The sequence below is a fragment of the Rhinopithecus roxellana genome, chromosome 2, assembly GCF_007565055.1.
Source record: "Rhinopithecus roxellana isolate Shanxi Qingling chromosome 2, ASM756505v1, whole genome shotgun sequence".
NCBI lineage: Eukaryota > Metazoa > Chordata > Mammalia > Primates > Cercopithecidae > Rhinopithecus > Rhinopithecus roxellana.
Genome location: NC_044550.1, coordinates 181,772,078 through 181,790,864, shown reverse-complemented (window position 1 = coordinate 181,790,864; position 18,787 = coordinate 181,772,078). Strand labels below are relative to the sequence as shown.

Sequence of the window (18,787 nt, the reverse complement as noted above, 5' to 3'; positions counted from 1 at the left end):
GGACAGCTCCCAGAGACCCTAAGTTTAGTTCTGTAGGAAGAGGCTGAGTAATGAAGCAGATGATGCTGGTGAGGTAGTATAGAGCCAGATAATTATAGGAGTTTGAACATATGTTAAGCGCATGCGGAAGACAGTGAAAAAGAGTTAAACAAAAAAAGGATATTATCAGATTTCCTTTTTTTAAAAAAATCTCAAGGTTTAGTAACTGGGTTGATTGTAGAGGGGCAGGACTATAGAAAGGGGAATCACTCTAAGGGGAACTTTTGTAAGAATGTTCTTGCAAGAATTCAGGCAACAAGTGACAGAAAAGTAGAGTGTTCACAGAGGCAAGACGCAATGGCTTACATGTATAATTCCAGCACTTTGGGAGGGGGAGACGGGAGGCAGGCTTGAGCCCAGGAATTTGAGATCGTCATGGGCAAAAACATGAGCCCTTGTTTCTAGAAAAAAAAATGTTTAAAAGTCAGCTGGGTATGGTGGTACATGCCTGTGGTCCCAGCTACACGGGAGCCTATGGCAGGAAAATCACTTCAGCCCACGAGATCAAGGCTGCAGTGAGTCATAATCATGCCACTGTATCCCAGCCTGGGCAACAGTTGGAGACCCTGTCTTTAAAAAAAAAAAAAAAAAAGAATGTTGATAGATATGACTATGCCTACTCATACAATAATAGGCCAACCTCATATTGTGTTGTGTGTGTGGAAAAAAATAGTTAATATAATAAAACACTTGAAATATCTCTGGTACATAGTGATCCAGAGTAATATTGACTCTTGTCATTATTGCTGTTTTGTTTATATTACTAATACTATTAACTAATTTGTGCCAGACACTTTAGATATTATTCCTCATTTTATAGAAACTGGTCTTCTAATAGATTAACATTGCATTCTCAACCAAAATCCTAGAGAACGGATATCCCGTGGATTGGTATAAAGTCAGTGTATGGATCAGATGAACAAGTGGAAATGCTAAAATTTTATTGGAAAGGTTGAGGCTTTTCACTTGTATTTTAGCTTAAAAGAAACCATTCCTCAACAATATAAGTATACGACTTCAACTATATTTGCAGACAAAACTAACATTCACTTTCTTTCTTTCTTTAACTTAGGGTTTTAATTATATACATATTTTTTCCTGAAGAAGAAAGCCATTTTAATACATTCAATACTGACTTATCCTCCATTTTTCTGTAGAAATAGTGATTTATTGTATGGAGTTTCCAGTGTTTACCTTTAACTGGTTAAAATGGGTAGAGCATGGAGTTTTCTACTTAGTTCCAGGTGAATTCTTCACATTTCCTGGCTTTTAAAAGTTCTCCTTCCACAAATCTTCTGTTACTATATATCCCCGTAAACCCCAGTCATATAATCTCTCCCCACTGACCTTGGCAAACACGATGGCTTGTTGTGGATAACAGATGGAGGCAGCTAATCCCGTGAAACTAGGTGGACACACTAGCTTATTTTTGAACCTCTAGCCAAAAAGAGTCCATTAAGGCCAGCAAAACCAATAACACCAAGTCTTGGAAAAAATCCAAGAGGTGCATTTTGGAGATATTCATAGCTGTCTAACCGCCACTGAACCAAACTTTGCATCTTAGGCTTAGTTTGGGAGTATGTTTCCTGACACAAATTTGTATGTCTCACAATAGCGTTGGAACTGTAAGATGCCTTCTTCAAGCTGGCTCCTTGACTCTTCTACACACTTCGATTGACCCTCAGGAAATGAGTACAGTGAAAGCTCATCAACCTTCACGGGATTTTGGGGAGATGAGTCCTTTTTTGGTGCTGCATAGACTTTGAAGGTGAGCAAGTGTAGGCTGGTTGGCCTCATGGACCTCTGAGTTACTGTCGTTGGCCGTGGTGGCTCTGGCAGGATTTACTTTCTTTTATTCTAGTTTTGTTCCACTTTTTTAAAACTTTCTTTTATTCTAGTATTTCTTTTTTAAACCTATTCTTACTTAAGATCCCAAAGTTTCACATCTTAGAGAATACAATGGTGGTTTACCCTATCAAAGAGTTTTCTGCCTTATGCCCAGACTATAGTATACCTCAGTAAAGCTCGCTTAGGGAACATGGGTCTTGCTATATCATAACTGCTTGATAGAGAAGCATAGAAAAATGTACAGTGCATGTATAATAAAGACCAAATAATTTCTACCACTTGTATCAGTTCTGTCAGCATATAGGATGATATTCCTTATGAAGAAACACATGAGTCAACATATTCTAACTTAATATCATACTTTTAAGATATAAGCAGAAAGGCAGCATTCTTTATGTACTATATGATCTAAGATATTATTTTTGTCTATGTTCTTATTGGCAGCAATATAAAAGTGAGATCTTATTCAAGTGTTAAGACTCAATGTTCATTTTGACTGAAAGTTGTTTAGGCTATATACGGTAACTTTCACAAGGTAAAAAGGTTGAGGTAGGATTGGTAGAATTTCTAACCAATTAACTCCTATTCTTGAAAGATTTCTTCATGCTTATAAAGGGAAAGTGATTATGTTGGCAAGGAGGGAAAAAGAGGAGGCGGAGAAGGAAGGCACAGAGAAAGGTAATAGCAGTATAATGGCAATCATTAGCAATATTAGCTGTTGTTACCAAGTTGGAGAAAGCAAGATTTGAAGCGATGTCAGGAAGCTTGTCCTTTTATTCTTTGTTTTTGATGTTATAGATTGTTATACAGTATCTCATATTGTTGATTATTGGTGTGACAAGAGCTGCTACAATCTACTTAATAAAAGTCCTTAATACAATTTTATTAACTATAGTCCTCATCTTATACATTAGATCTCTAAAGTTGCTCATTCTACATGTTTGCTAATTTGTATTCTTTGACCTACATCTTCCCATTTCCTCTCACCGCCCACCACCCCTGTTGGTGGCGACTACTGTTTTGTTCTCTGTGTATCTGAGATCTTTTTAAAAATATATATTCCACATGTAAAGGAAATGATGCAATATTTTTGTTTCTATCTCTGGCTTATTTATCTTAGCATGAAGTCCTCTCTGTCCATCCATGTGGTGGCAAATGTTAACATTTCTGTCTTTTTAAGGCTGAATAATATTACACACACACACACATACAAATACATACATATATATATATATAAATATATATATATACACACACACATTTTTAAATCTACTCATCAGTCAATGGACACAAGTTGTTTCCATATCTTGGCTATTGTGAAAACTGGGAACATGGGAGTGCAGCTATCTTTACAAAGTGGTGATTTTCATTTTTTGTTTTATACCCATAAGAGAGATTGCTGGGTCATATGGTAATTCTATTTTTAATTTCTTTAGGAACCTCTGTACTGTTTTTCATAATGATTGCACCATTCTGCACTCTTACCAATAGCGAACTAGGGTTCACTATTTTCTCCACACTCTCACCAGCATTTTTTGTTTCTTGTCTTTTTGATAACAGCTATTCTTATGGATATGAGATGATATCTCATAGTGGTTTCATTTGTATTTCCCTGATGATTAGTGATGTTGAGCAATTTTTAATATGCCTATTGGTTACTTTTGTTTCCTTTAGAGAAATTTCTGGTTGGGTCCTTTCTCCATTTTTTAATAGGGTTATTCATGTTTTTTTTTGGTATTGATTTGTAAGAGTTCTTTACAAATTTGGAGTATTAATCCCTTATCAGATATGTAATTTGCAAATATTTTTCCCAGTCTGTAGGCTGCGTTTTTATTTTGTTGATTGTTTCCTTTGCTGTGAAGAAGCATTTTAATTTGATGTAATCCCATTTATATATTTTGCTTTTGTAATCTGAACTATTAGTATGATATCCAAAAAATCACTGCCAACGCCAATGTTGAAGAGATTTTCCCTTATGTTTTCCTCTAGGAGTTTTATGGCTTCAGGTCTTACATTTAGATGTTTTATTCATTTTGAGTTGATTTTTGTTGTGTATCTCACATGTATAGTGTGAGATAAGAGTTCATTTTCATTCTTTTGCAGGTGGAAATACAGTTTTCCCAGCACTGTTTATTGGAGACTATATTTTCCCCTTTGTGTCCACTTGGTGCCCTGCTCAAAATTTAGTTGACCATATATGTCGCAAGTTTTCTGATTTACTCCAACAGTGTTTTTTAAGCATCTTTAAGCATTTTCAACGTATAGGATCATATCATCTGCAAATAGGGATAGTTTTACCTCTGATTTAGATGTCTTTTATTTTTTTCACTTATTTAATTGCTCTTGCTAATATTTCAAGTACAATGTTTAATAGAAGTGATTAGAGTGAGAATCCTCACCTTATACCAGATCTTACTGGAAAAACTTTCAGCCATTCTCCACTGATATATTATCTGTGTGTGTTTTTTATAAATGACTTTTATTATTTTGAGAAACTTTACTTCTATACCTGAAAGTCTTTATTGAGAAAGATGCAGAACTTTGTTAACTTCTTTTCCTGCATCATTTGAAAGGAACATGCGGTTTTTAAACTTTCCTTCTGATAATTCATGTGTCACATTGGTTTGTATATGATAAACCAGTCCTGCATGCCAGGGTTAAACCTCACTTGCTCATGATGTACGTTCTTTTTGATGTGTGGTTTAGTTGTTTGCTAATATTTTATTAAAGAATTTTGTATAAATATTCATTAGAAATATTGTCCTATAGCTATCTTTTCTTACAGTGTCTTTGTCTGCCTTGGATATGAAGGGGATTCTGATGCCATAAAATGTTTGGAAGTATCTTCTCTATTTCTATTTTTTGACAGTTTAAGAAGTATCGATAAAAATTCTTTTTTGAACATTTGGTATAATTTGGCCATGAAACCTTCTGGTCCTGGGCTATTCTTGGTTGGAAGGGTTTTAATGACTTCTCCAACTGATTTGTTAAGGATTGGTTCAAGTTTTCTACTTCTTCCTAACTCCTTCTTGGTAGGTTATATTTTTCTAGGAATTTATCATTTTTTTCTAGATTATCCAATTTGTTGCATTTATTATTTATTTATTTTATTTATTTTGAGACAGAGTCTCCCTCTGTCCCCAGGCTGGAGTGGCACGATCTCGGCTCACTGCAAGCTCCACCTCCCGGGTTCACACCATTCTCCCGCCTCAGCCTCCCAAGGAGCTGGGACTACAGGCGCCCGCCACCACGTCTGGCCTGTTGCATATACTTATAATAGGCCCTCATAATACTTTACTTCTGAGGCATCTGGTGTAATGTCTCCATATTCATGTTTTATTTAGTTGAGTCTGCCCTCTTTTTGTCATAGTCTAGCTAGTGTTTTGCTGATCTTATTTTTTCAAAGATTACTTTTTGGCTTTTATTTTTTCTGTGTTGTTTCTGTTCTCTATTTTACTGATTTGTATTATTTTCCTCCTTTTGCTAACTTTGGCTTTAGTTCTTTTTCTAGCTTTTTGAGGTAAAATGTGGTATGTGCACTGGAAATGTATACTCTGCTGCTCTTGGATTGTAAGTTCTATATGTCTATTAGGTTCATTTGGTGTAGACTGCACTTCAAATCCAGTATTTGCTTAATTTTCCGTTTAGTTGAGCTATTCAGTGTTTAATGCAGGGTACTAAGATCACCGAGTATTATAGTATTGCTATTTTTTTTCTTCACGTACATTAAATTATTTTGAGATGGAGTCTCACTGTTGCCCAGGCTGGAGTGCAATGGTGTGATCTCAGCTCACTGCAACCTCCGCCTCCCGGGTTATTTAAGAGATTCTCCTGTCTTAGCCTCCTGAGTAGTTATAGGTGCCCACCACCACGCCCAGCTAATTTTTGTGTTTTTAGTAGAGATGGGGTTTTGCCATGTTGGTCAGGCTGGTCTCGAACTCCTCACCTCAGGTGATCTGCCCGCCTCGGCCTCCCAAAGTGTTGAGATTACAGGAATGAGCCTTCGCGCCTGGCCAGTATCTATTTAGGTGCTCTGTTGTTGGGTGCATATACAATTCTTATGTCATCTTGATGAATTGGCCACTTTATCATTAATGACCATCTTTGTTTTTGTAACAGTTTTTACCTTGAAGTTTCTTTTATCTATTGTATATTATGCCACACCTGCTCTCTTTTGGTTACTATTTGTACGGAATGTATTTTTCCATTCTACTTTCAACTTTTGTGTGTTCTGGAAGCTGAAGTGGGTCTTTTAGGCAGCCCATAGTTATATTGTTTTTTAATCCATTCAATCACTCTGTTTATTGGATAATTGAATTCATTTACAGTCAAGGTTATTACTGATAGGTAAGGACTTATTTTGCCATTTTAAAATTGTTTTCTTGTTTTGTAGATTCTTTGTTCATTTCTTCCTCTCGTTTACCTTTGTGATATGGTAATTTTCTGTAGTGCTAATAAGCTTTGTCCTTTATCGTTATCTGCTGTAATTTTTTGCTTTGTGGTTACCATGGGCTTACATAAAACATGTTATAGTTGTAATACACTATTTTAAGCTAGCAACAACACAGATCATATAGAATTATTCCAGATTTCTACTCTTCCCAATGCATATTTTTGTTGCCGTAACTTTTTTTTTTTTAAGACGACTCTTTGTCGCCCAGGCTGGAGGGCAATGGCACAATTTTGGCTCACTGCAACATCTGCCTCCTGGATTCAAGCTATTTTCCTGCCTCAGCCTCACGAGTAGGTGGGATTACAGGCATGCACCACCATGCCTCGTTAATTTTTGTATTTTTAGTAGAGGAGTGGTGTCACCATGTTGGCCAGGCTGGTCTTGAATGCCTGACCTCAGGTGATCCACTCACCTCAGCCTCTCAAAGTGTTGGGATTACAGGCGTGAGCCACTGCACCCAGCCTGACATTTTTTTATGTTGTATATTCCTTAGCATTTTCAGAGCTATTATTTTTTTACTATCTTTCAAATCTCTAGTATGAGGGTTACAAGTGAAAATATTTAAGTCAAGAGTCTATGTTTAAGACAGTCAATAGTATTTAAGATATTAGTATTTAATATATTGATTAGTATTTAATAGTCAATAATCTATATTTGACACGGAAGAAACTGAAAAGGAAAGAAAAAGTGTAAGATTTAGACACAAGAGAATCCCCACCCCAAAAAATTAGAGATTAAATGATCCACATGATAGATAACAGAATACTATGCATGGATTGCTTATACTCTAAGGATTCCTATTCCTACTATAAGGAACTTGGGGACTAAACTTGAGCTAGTTCTTTTCTATGTGCTTCAATGTTAGTATGTTTCAAACTGCATTTGGAATGTTTCCTATCCAAGTAACAAAATCTTAAAACATCAGGATAAAATTATCCATGTGTGTCACAGTCACCTTTACATTGGGTCAGGGAACTCTAGCTTGGTCAGTTAAGTGCTGGCAACAGTTCCTTCTTCCTTTCAATTCCATACCCCTGACATGCCTGAGGACTCAATGTTTAACATTATAACAAGACAGGATGTGACCTTCAGAAAGACCACAGCATTCTACAGCAGAATACTGTAGAGATATCTACGGGCAAGAGGCCAATACTCTGAAAAGTGAGAACATTCAGGTGTTACAACTTGTATGAGATCCTGATTTAATGGACATCTGCTACATTTTCTCTGTCCATGTGTTTTGGAAACTCCTTCCTGATGTAATCCTCACAGAGGTGACCATATCATTTGCCTCTCTTGCTTCCCATGCTGGGAGTCAAAGGACCCCATTTCCCTGGAAATACAGATTGGTTTACGGCTTGCTCCAGAACCAACATGGCTGTTCAGTCCTTCGCGGGAATTGACATGGACACTGGGAGGAAAACGGTCTCTCCTGCCACTGAAACTACATAGATAACGGAAGCTTGGAGATAACGGCCATTTTCTAAAAAATTAGACCGTGCTTGATAAAAAGCCATTATGGGGGAATGAAATCCAAAAATTACATGCTTGAATCGTTACTCCTTTCAACTATTACTCCAGCTAATAAAATCCTTGACTGGATTTCTAAACTCTGAATGACTGAATTTTCTGTTTTTCACCTGAATACATCATACTAATGGAGATTTTTAGAATCACAGCACTGTATAGTACATGAAAGAAACCATGTCTCCCATGGTGACAAAAGCTGTCATAAATGTGTATGATTATTAAAAAAATTCTGATTTTTATATACTCTCCTGTATCTTCCATTTTTTATACAATGTTCCTGTAAGTTTATTTAAAAAAAAAATCAGGAAAGGATAACAGTGATGATTACATGAGCCAACATAACTGTTAGAGTAACACCAGATACTTGGTAAAAACTTGATGGCTTTTTAAAATAGATTGACTCAATACTAAGCTCTTTAACACTCAACATACAAAGCATAACTTAACACCTAATTGGATGGCACTTTAGAAAAATCTTCTGCTGCAAATTAAGCCTGAAGGAAACTTAATGTTTAAAAATCTCAGGCCAGGTGCAGTGGCTCACACCTGTAATCTCAACACTTTGGGAGGTTGAGGTGGGTGGGTCACTTGAGGTTGAGTTCGAGTCGAGCCTGGCCAACATGGTGGAACTCTGTCTCTACTAAAATTACAAAAATAGCCAGGTGTGGTGGTGAGCGCCTGTAGTCTCAACCATTTGGGAGTCTGAGGCAGGAGAATTGCTTGAACCTGGGAGGCGGAGGTTGCAGTGAGCCGAGATCGTGCCACTGCCCTCTAGCCTTGGCGAGAGACTCCATCTCAATGACGCATATTAATTTATATGCTATTTTTTCAAAAGTGATGAGGTGGCTTTAGAAACACCAAATAAAAACATGTATAAAATCTTGGCCCATCAATTACTACCTTTCTGATCTTGGGCAAGTTTACTAGCCTCTCTTGAGCCCATTTAAATGAGTCTGTATATAAAAGCACAAACTGTCTATTGCATACAAAGTGCTCAGTATTTATTACTATTATTTCAGGAAAATACCTTTAATATTACCTACCAGTTTTGTGTAACTGGTTACAGAAATTCTTAAAAAACTGTAGATATCATCCTGACTAGCTTACTGATGAACACAAACAAAATGCCAATGAAGTGACTTAATGTATATCACCAACAGGTTTAATTAAAGACAATGACAAAACTAGAACACAGGTTTCCTTTAAAGTATTTTTTCCTCGCTACCACAATGCAGATTTAAAACAAATCCTTAGGCTTTAGTTTTGTCACTGTAAATAAAACTAGTGTGAATGCAGGGAAGATACTACATGCTGGTATGAATATGAATGCAGTAAAACTATAGTTTTAAATATCCTTTAAGAGTAAAGTGCCTGTGTTCTTTTCAGGTCAATATAAATATAAAACAGTGCAAATCTGATACTATAAAAAAATTAGTCAAACATTCAAATATTCCTAATGTTTATAAAGGCCAAATTCCAAACGCCAAAACTCCAGGTATAACTCAAATTAAGATTCAAAAAATTATTTCATAGATTGTTTTCTTGAGCGGCTCCATTTCTGTGTTGAAGCTGGTTACCACTGGGAGAGCTGGACAGTTAACTTAAAATACAGAATATAAGAGGGTTAAAAGTCTATTTATGAAGTAAAGTAGAAAGCACGTACAAAGTAGTTCACTTACAGAAGACTAAAACAACAAATAGAAAAACTAAATAAACGATTCTGTGATCTGAGTAGACTCAAAAATATTATCAGGTGTGTAAATACTTAACCAAACTATTAACATAACTCTGGTATCTTATGTTAGAAATAGAAGGAAGTTTTTAATACAACAGGCCTAGGTCAATCATTTCTGCTAAAATGTGCCTCAAAAAAGGCAAATGGGGTTCCTAAAATTCCTAAACAAAAAGCATTTTTATGTCTATTATTGCATAATAAAACAAACTAGTAACTGGATAAAAAAATACAAAAGATAACCATCAATCTTTACCAATTTATTTTATACAAAACAGTAGCAATGTAGAATATGGGAATCGTCTTCCGCTGCCACGCACGCAAGTTGTGAACATTCCAAGCCAATGAATACAATTTGGAGGGGAAGGCTAAACAATAGCATCAACCACGCTACTGAACATAGGAATTTTTCATTTAAAAAGATTAAAAATTAGATAGCAATGTCTTCTTAATATTGCTCTCATCATTGAAGACTGAGGAAAAATAAAAAGTGACTTTATAAGTTTTTTAAAAAAGAGGCAATGGGGAAAAAAACAAGAGGCTGCTACAACACTGCCATACAGTCAAACCATCATACTTCAACATTTGCATACTTGATAGCAGCATTATTTTTACTGAACCGTGTGCAACTACATGTAGAAACACATCAAAGCAAAATATCATGGCAGTTATCAATCAAGATCCAAAAAGAAAAAAACAAACAGAAAAATAACTCTAGGATGAACACACTATAAGAACATTTATGGAGAAAGAATCAATATCTACATTCTTGGACTGTTCCATTCTGCCCCAATAAAAGTGTCAATTCAACTGTCAACTGTGGATTTTTGGCGGATTTGAGTTTTTCCAGTTCTTATGATACTGCATGCTTGGAACAAAGGGGGTCATAATAAATCCTTCTACACAATGAACTTTATAGGTAGACAGCTGAAAATAAATTTACTACTTGTAAACACACACAAAAAAAAAATACAAGATTTTTTGTATCTTTAAACAATCAGTGCTTCCAAAAGCCCATTATCTTCTATATCGACCTCTCTCCCCTCGGTCTCTGTCTCGATCACATAATCGCTCTCTTTCTCTTTCTCTATCACGTCCTCTATCTCGCTCTCTGTCTCGTCTGTTATCTCTAGGGCGGTCTCGCTCTCGTTCCCGATCTCTTTCACGGGGTCTACTTCTCCGGCCACTGACAACAGCTTGTGTGCGACGAAGGAAATCATCCACCCTCATATCATAATCATGCTAGAAAAGGGAAGAAATGTGTTAGGTACGTCAAAAATGCAAATAGTGTAACTGGATCCCTGATTTGAAAAAAAAATTATATAAACAATTTTAAAATACAAAAAAAGAAAAAAGTCTCTATATTATAATTGGTGGAGAGAACAATCTAAAGAAATGCAATAATAAATTAATCCACAGAAGGTTAATATGCTGACATGGTTTAGAAAAAGGATGATGTCTCATTAGACATCTACAACAGATTACTCAAATGCAGTTTTCTACTTAACTTTAATGACTTTTTCATCGGATCCTTTCAATAAGATTTAGGCCAAAGAAATTAACTAGTGATGACCTTCAACTATTATCCATATATACTGCCAATTATGCTAAATGTCATCAATGTTTTTCTGGCACAGGCTAGCTCGACATTTTTCCTTCAATTCTACCAACTTCAATTTTACAAACAGAGTATTATGTTCCAGATTTTCTTTCAAACTAAATTGTTACAACTAAGTGATGTGCAAGAAAAGTTGTGGCTGCTCCTAAACTTGGCCTCTGCTCTACTTTAAACTTTCTACTCTTAGTTCTCAGCTCGTCTTACTGATTTTGGTGTTTTCTCAAAATTTAGCCGAAATAGGATTCGAAAACACAATCCTACATTACCTTTTATATATGTGATTATATAAGCAGAGAATATGTATACTAACCAAAACATCACTACATAAAGATCCATAAAATAGAACTTGTTAAAAAGGATAAATACAGTTCAGGAAAACAAACAAACAAACAAAAATCTTAGACTTCCTATTTTAAAAGCCATGTGATCAGTTAAGAGAATTTTTAAGACACCATAACCCATCTAGTCAACTAAGATTTCATATAGACAGACTGTGTATTTCTTTCTTGTATGCCTAACTGAAAATAAACTACTAATTAAAAGTTTGTGAATTAGTTAACTAGTACCCTCAAATTATTTTACACGTTAAAGGTCATATGACTTGATTTAGAGAAAATTACTATCTTTATGAGGATAAGGAAATTACTGACAACACATAAAAATGTCTCAAAGGCCAGAAAGCTACTCTGATTCTCACAAATAGGCCCACTTGTCATCTTAAGCTGGAAAACAAAAGTATCTTTATTTGGCCCCATACACACTCATCACCGTAAGTAGGGAGTGGAAAAAAAAATTCTAACTTGCATATCCTACTTAGTTTAACAACAAAACTACCTTTCTAAGGCTATCAATCTTATATGCATATGAATTATGCTTCCAACACCTGCCAGAAGACAGATTCCACTTTTAAAATAAAAGTACTATTAGGGGGAAAAAAAGCATTTAATAAACTCAGCCCCACTAGTTAAAAACCCAGACAACTCAAACTAGAGTCTTTTTTTCATTGGTCCTGTTTTGAAGCCATCAAAAAAAGCTTTCACATCAATCTTATCAAATAATTAACAGAATCAATGAATAAAGGACATACCTGCTACATATGGTAACATCCGGTTATTCTTTGTTAACATCACAATAACCAGAGGTAAAACAATTCATTAGTTAAGAGCTTTAACATATGGTAAAAATAAAAACAAATGACTAAATGAGATTACAGCTTACCAGCTAACTTAATATACACCATCTATCCTATAAAAATTGAATCAAAATACAAAAAAAGTTGAAAAATACCTATTAATATTAATTACACAGCATAATTAAGGTCTCAATATGGAAAGAACATAGCCTAGGTACTACCTAAAAGGAGTTCTATTTGTAGGCGTTTGCCTTAAGCAGTTTGTGATCTGATCAGTAAAAGAAATATATTCTACCTACATAATCCAAAGGGGCATAATCAGGCATTTTTAATAAAAAACAAACTAGGAATTACTCCAAAATAGTCTGCAGTTTAAGAATATGCAATGGTCTGTCATTCACCATACTGTGGTCTCCCCATATTTAAATTACCTACAGAATTCTAAGTAGTTCCCTCACACCTTTGCCTCCTTGTGCACTTACTACTCGTTTATCTCTGTATCTTGCTTCATGTGGTACTGGATGATGTCCTGAGTAAGGGGGATGAGCTTGAGGAGGTGGAGCATGGTGCTGATAGTAAGGATGGTGTGGAGGTTGTTCCATTCCTGGGTAAGGGGGCTAAAAAAGGAAAATCATTCCCATTAAGAATCTACCAAATACCCTTGTAAACAAGCCATTCTTAGAAACCTTCATCCAAAATGCCAATCCCAAACAAGTGAATCTGTACTAGACATTTACTTTGATGGCATTAAGGTGTTTCAAAATATCCTTTTTGTTTGTTGAAAATTTACACATCTTCTAAGATATAACATGTTTATACTTTTCTACTCCTATCATATAAATACTAAGGGAAATAGAAAACCCTTACATGGTGCCTACTGTGAGCCAGGCATTGTTCTAAGCACTTTACTAGTCTCATTTAATTCTCACAACCTTATGAGATAGATACTATTGTTCCCAGTTTACAAAAGGGAAAACCGAGGCAACAAGCAGTTAAGTAACCTGCTTATAGTCACACTACTGTTAAAGTGGTGAAGCAGACATACGGCATCAGGCATCCTAGTTCTACAACTGGTAAACTGGTTAACCACTTTGTATGTATCTACTCTTAAAAACTTCAACAGGCCCGGTGTGGTGGCTCATGCCCATATCCCAATGCTTTGGGAGGCTGAGGGAAAAGAATCCCTTAAGCCAGGAGTTGGAGACTAACCTGGGTAACAGAGTGAGATCCTGTCTCTATAAAAAAATTAGCCAGGCACAGTGGCATGTGCTGTAGTCCCACCTACTCAGGAAACTGAGGCAGCAAGACCACTTGTGCGCGCCTATGAGTTCAAGACTGCACAGAGCTATGATCACACCACTGCATTCCAGCCTGGGAGACCAAATGAGACCCTGTCTCTTTAAAAAAAAAGGGGGGGAGGGTCAGGAGCAAATTACCTTTTAAATGCCATTAAAAACGAATAGAAGGTAAATTAAAGATTATTTTCATAGTTACTATCAAGATAATATATTTTTAAAATTTCCCAGAATATAAAGGGAAAGTCTCATAATCATCTGCATACAATAGTATAAAACTGTATACCTTAAACAGACACAAAAGTCAGATGAAGAGGCCATATAACATATAGCATTTAAAATAAAGAGATAAATTAAAATGTAAGAAAACAGTAGAAGCTAAACTTCCAGGTTTTTATTTCTTGAAAATTAATGCACCAGCTATCTTCAATATCTTAAAATATACTCTAAGAAGACAAGTTTTCTTAAAGGAAATAGTTAAAAAGCAGGAATAATCAGGGTTTAATTAATCTTATTTTACACAGAAAATTTATTGAGTATTAGATCAGGCACTATGCTAAACTTAACATGCACTTTGTAAATTTATCTTCTTGACAATGAGAATGACACTAATACATTAAATGTTAAGCTATACCAGGACAATCATGATGTCAATTTCATTCACCATGACATAATCAGAACAAGCACAGTGCCTTCCACAGAGTAAGTACTAAATATTACATTTGATAAGCCAACTATAGAATTTTACAGATGAGGAAAACTAAGAGTTGTATTAAGAAATTTACCCAAGGTCACAGAGATGGGAAGAAAAAGAAATACATCTGAACCCAAGCAGACTTTGCACTACTAATCACTACCATAATATGCTATTACAGTTCTGAAACCTGTACTATTAACACAAATGAGCTTTTGGTCTTTAGCTTGAAAGACAGTATACAATTATTTATCACCAAAAATCTGTATTTTAAGTCTTTTTGAGATGGAGTCTCCCTCTGTTGCCCAGGCTGGAGTGCAGTGGCGCTATCTCGGCTCACTATAACCTCTGCCTCCTGGATTGCAAGCAATTCTCCTGCCTCAGCCTCCCTGAATAGCTGGGACTATGGGCATGCGCCACCACACCCAGCTAATAGTTTTTGTATTTTTAGTAGAGACGAGGTTTCACCGTGTTGGCCAGGCTGGTCTCGAACTCTTGACCTCAGGTCATCTGCCCGCCTCAGCCTCCCAAAGTGCTAGGACTGCAGGTGTGAGCCACGGCGCCCAGCCAGTTTAAGTCTCTTTAATGAGCAACTGTAACAATCATATTCTGAGTAAGCACCTGAAATATTAGAACGGCAAATGAAGTTATGTAACTTATAAAAATAGAATAATACAAACCATTCCTTGCCAAGGTGGTGGTGGTCCCATGTTATGAAATTCCCTCACATAATCATTGTAGGACTAAAATGAAAGATGATAATGTCAATATAATTAAAAATTATCACAGAACTGCAAAATAAATCAGAGCCTGATTTTATCTACATTAAATAGATAAAATGAAATGCTTACCCCATTTAAAAACACATCTCGGCGAACTCCTGAAAATCGTCTGTTGGGAATAAGATTTGTGAAACTAAATTCAGGTAATTCATAAACTAGTTCCAAGAATGTAATTCAAAGCTAGGCAAGAGTGAACCCGACTTACCTGTCTACTTCCTGGTATCGTGGATCCTTTAAATACCCTGTTCAAACATCAAGCATTTTAGTAAATCAAATTTATATTTTTCTATTATGGCATTATAATTAAACCTTCCTTACCACTCGTTTCAATTCTTTCCATGAAATATGTACTTTAAGTGATGCTACTATTGTATTATCCCATTTTCAAATTTTCTTCTCAGATTACATGATAATCTAGGAAATAACTAATTATATCACAGAATTGTAAACTGCTAGAGAAGCTTTCATATACGTATCTTCTACGTTCACAGTCCAAATCTTGCTAATCAGAAAATTTCTTCATTCTGCATCACAGAGAAGGTAAGGGCAGAGGAACTACCTTGAGCACAGTATGACAGGACTTCCTTAAATGTTTACTTTCCACCTTGGGTATATGTAGGCCTTACCAAGTAAACCAGATAAGCTTTTTAAAATGTTAACTTAAGGGGGAGGGAAAAAAATTGCAAAAGTTGCAAAAATGAAGATGTATACACTGAAAATGAAAAATCGATGGTGATTAGAAAAATATTCCTTCCCCTGCTTCTTTTAGTAAGGACCCAACAAATTAAAATGTAGAAATATATGAGTGGTCATGTTACTGGGGAAAAACTATTTTCACTTTCTACAACAGGATATCCTATTTTGGAAGAATGAGGCTAATCAAGCCACCTGTTCCATAATAGTGCTATAACGATCACCAACATCAATCTCCTAACTGCCTAAGTTTCACAAGTGTATCACTGACTCTGTTCTAAATACATGATATCCCTTCTTGAATATAGTTTGCTATCTCAAACTCCAGTAAGGGATAGATTAATTGAAAAGCTACATTTAGAGATTACGTACCAAATATTTCCCATTCCTCTCCAAAGACATAAAGATTTTTATTAAAAAGCCTGATAGAATATAAGGTAATTGCTTTTCATAACTACATTTAATCTTAAACACATGTGCAGGTAAGTTTCCATTTTTGCAAAATTGGCAATTTCAGGTAATAGGATATGATGAGTTACACTGGAATAGACTGGACAAAAAAGGAAGAATTACACTAATGAGAACTACTAAAATTTCCCAAGATTTAAATAGTCAGGTCCTGAATTTTTTTCACTTTTAAAACTGCAGGATTGTGAGGGTTGTTTTTAATTTTTTAATTTTTTTTTCCAATAATTTGAAATCAAATATCTGCAGGATTATAAAATATTAACCTGGTCTCTGGTGAAACTCAGGGGGATAGTCAATCCTTGGTTTCTTTCTGCTGTTATGAATATCATAATCTTCTGGTCGACGCCTACACAAATTAGACACATTAGAAATTAAACCAAAAACTGCTGGGAGAACAAATAGTAAAGTAAGAGTTTCTGACAGAGATAAGTACAAAACATAACCCATTATTTACTTTAACATATTAATTTTTAGTTTTAAAATTCCTGCATTTTGATTCTCAAATTAATTCCTATAAACCAAACCTTAAATGTACTGCTGGAAGTAGATATTCTCTGCCATCTCATGCTATGATGAGAAAATTGCAGACTAATCCAATCAAAACATGTAAATCACATTTTAGTAGTCTAAACAAAAGTAAACAGAGCCATTCTCAAACTAAATACCAGTTTAACAATTAAAACATTTTCCCAAATAAAGTCTCCATTCAGTTGAAAAATAAAAATTAGAAAAACCTATCATCATTGTACAATATGTAACTCTAAAATCTATATATTTAAAACTTATGTCATTTTAGGTTAAGTCTAAACAAAATTAAGAATTTATTTTTCCTCTGCTTTGCACAAAATTATGGTTTTTACATGATCATACAGAAAATTTGATACTTATTAAAAGCAACTTTACAGGAAAGTTTTTAAAATCTTAATAGTTTAAAAAACTAATTTCTTAATATTCCTTAATAACATTTAGTTTTTCTTTCTACATTTAATGACATTTAAGAATTAAGGGAATTTTTTTTTCCAGAGACAATGCCTTGAAATAAAACTGGCTTTTATAAATTGGCAAGTAATGGGTCAGAATTTTAACAGAGTTCATAAAACTAGTTCAAAATATATTCTTTAGAAGGTGAAATTTTACTGACTACAAAGGGCTGTTCTCTACTGTCTTTCATAAATTGGGTTTACTTAACACATCATTAAATACACTTCAATTTACTTTGCAGCTAATAAAAGTTAAACAAAAAAAAAGTCCAAAATATTTAGAAAATAAATCTTTTTACCCTTAATGTCAAATAAAAACTTGATAACAACCTGGCATTCACTAGTTTTCAGCTATTTGTCTGAATACCAACTACTTTCATTAACTTTTTCAACACAGTTCATTCAAACTGCAAAGTTAAGTGCAATAATCCCAAGCCCCCCCAACAGAATAAAAACAGTTGCATCTACAATAAATAATACTAAGAAAATTAAAAGCTGGTTTAAAAAATAAACATACCGCTTTCCTGTAGTTTGGGGAGTGCATTTACGACCGGTATAAAACATGATAGTAACAGTTCATATAGTAGTCCAACTACTGACTTTAAGCTGTAAGCCACATACATAAATGGAGGCCCTGGCAGGCTTGAGAGAAGGTGTAGTGGTGTAATAAGTATAGTTTGCAGTCCATTGCAAAACTGAGGTAAAAACTTCACTTGTATATACTGTATTGCACTGGAAACCTCTTAGTTTAAAACTTCAAAAGACATCTTGGTGCTCAGTCCTTTTAGGCCAAAAATAAGGGGCTCTGCCAGGTTTCCTCCTACCTACTCGACAGTGTCCTTTTTAAGCTCAAAGAAATGGGGACTCTTGTTGGATTATCTGTACCTACCACAGGATGTTTCCACCAAAAGGAAATTTAACCAAAGGTTTCATCCCATCAACCATACATCCAATAGTCTTTAGCAGAATATTTTAGATTTAGCTGTATGCAAATCTACACAGGGGAAGGTGTTGGGTAGAAGGGCTTAAATCAGTCCTTTGCAAAGACTTCTCCAATTCTGTAACAAGTTAAACCCCCTTTTTCTGGAAAATGCTGTTTAGTTCATAAAGTAGTGATCAATAACCATGGCGATCCTCTAAAAAACACTTTAAGTCCACAGGTACTGCCAGCATCTGGAAAAGTTGTAAACAGACACAGCAACAGCCCTTCTTTTTGGTTTGTTGCCGGGTCTCCCAGGGCCACTTGATCCCCTTTGGAAAGAACCTATTGTTTTCAGAAGCTCAGCAAGATGTGTGAATTCACTGGGTACATGTTAGAGAATATTTGGCAATAGGATTAACACATCACGGTGATAAAATCTGAAATAGTCCCAATAATGCTCCTCTTGAGTATCAAAATAACTTAAAATATTTTATCCTCTAAATGAGGCGTCATCTTCTGAAAAAATATTAGTGATCCTTTATAAAAGTCCCATATCTGATAAGGCTTATCCAGAGACATACCTGAAAGAAAAGGCTTTTTA

General features: G+C 35.2%; 1 protein-coding gene and 1 pseudogene across 2 annotated transcripts in view; both read right to left on the bottom strand.

The window, feature by feature from the left end:
• Window positions 1-1,269: 1,269 nt before the first annotated feature.
• LOC104664123 lies at window positions 1,270-7,716 on the bottom strand (annotated as a pseudogene).
• Window positions 7,717-9,841: 2,125 nt separating this feature from the next.
• The window catches only part of YTHDC1 (YTH domain containing 1), a 38,144-nt gene continuing 29,198 nt past the window's right edge, over window positions 9,842-18,787 (bottom strand). Inside the window, exons 12-17 of one of the 2 annotated variants that reach the window (XM_010365554.2) lie at window positions 16,548-16,630; window positions 15,329-15,365; window positions 15,193-15,256; window positions 15,022-15,084; window positions 12,835-12,969; window positions 9,842-10,844 (exon numbers count right to left, since the gene is read on the bottom strand). In XM_010365554.2, coding sequence (XP_010363856.1) covers window positions 10,620-10,844; window positions 12,835-12,969; window positions 15,022-15,084; window positions 15,193-15,256; window positions 15,329-15,365; window positions 16,548-16,630 — 607 coding nt within the window. In that variant the 3' untranslated portion in view covers window positions 9,842-10,619. The remainder of the gene's footprint in view (window positions 10,845-12,834; window positions 12,970-15,021; window positions 15,085-15,192; window positions 15,257-15,328; window positions 15,366-16,547; window positions 16,631-18,787) is intronic. The other variant, XM_010365555.2, reaches the window with a different exon arrangement.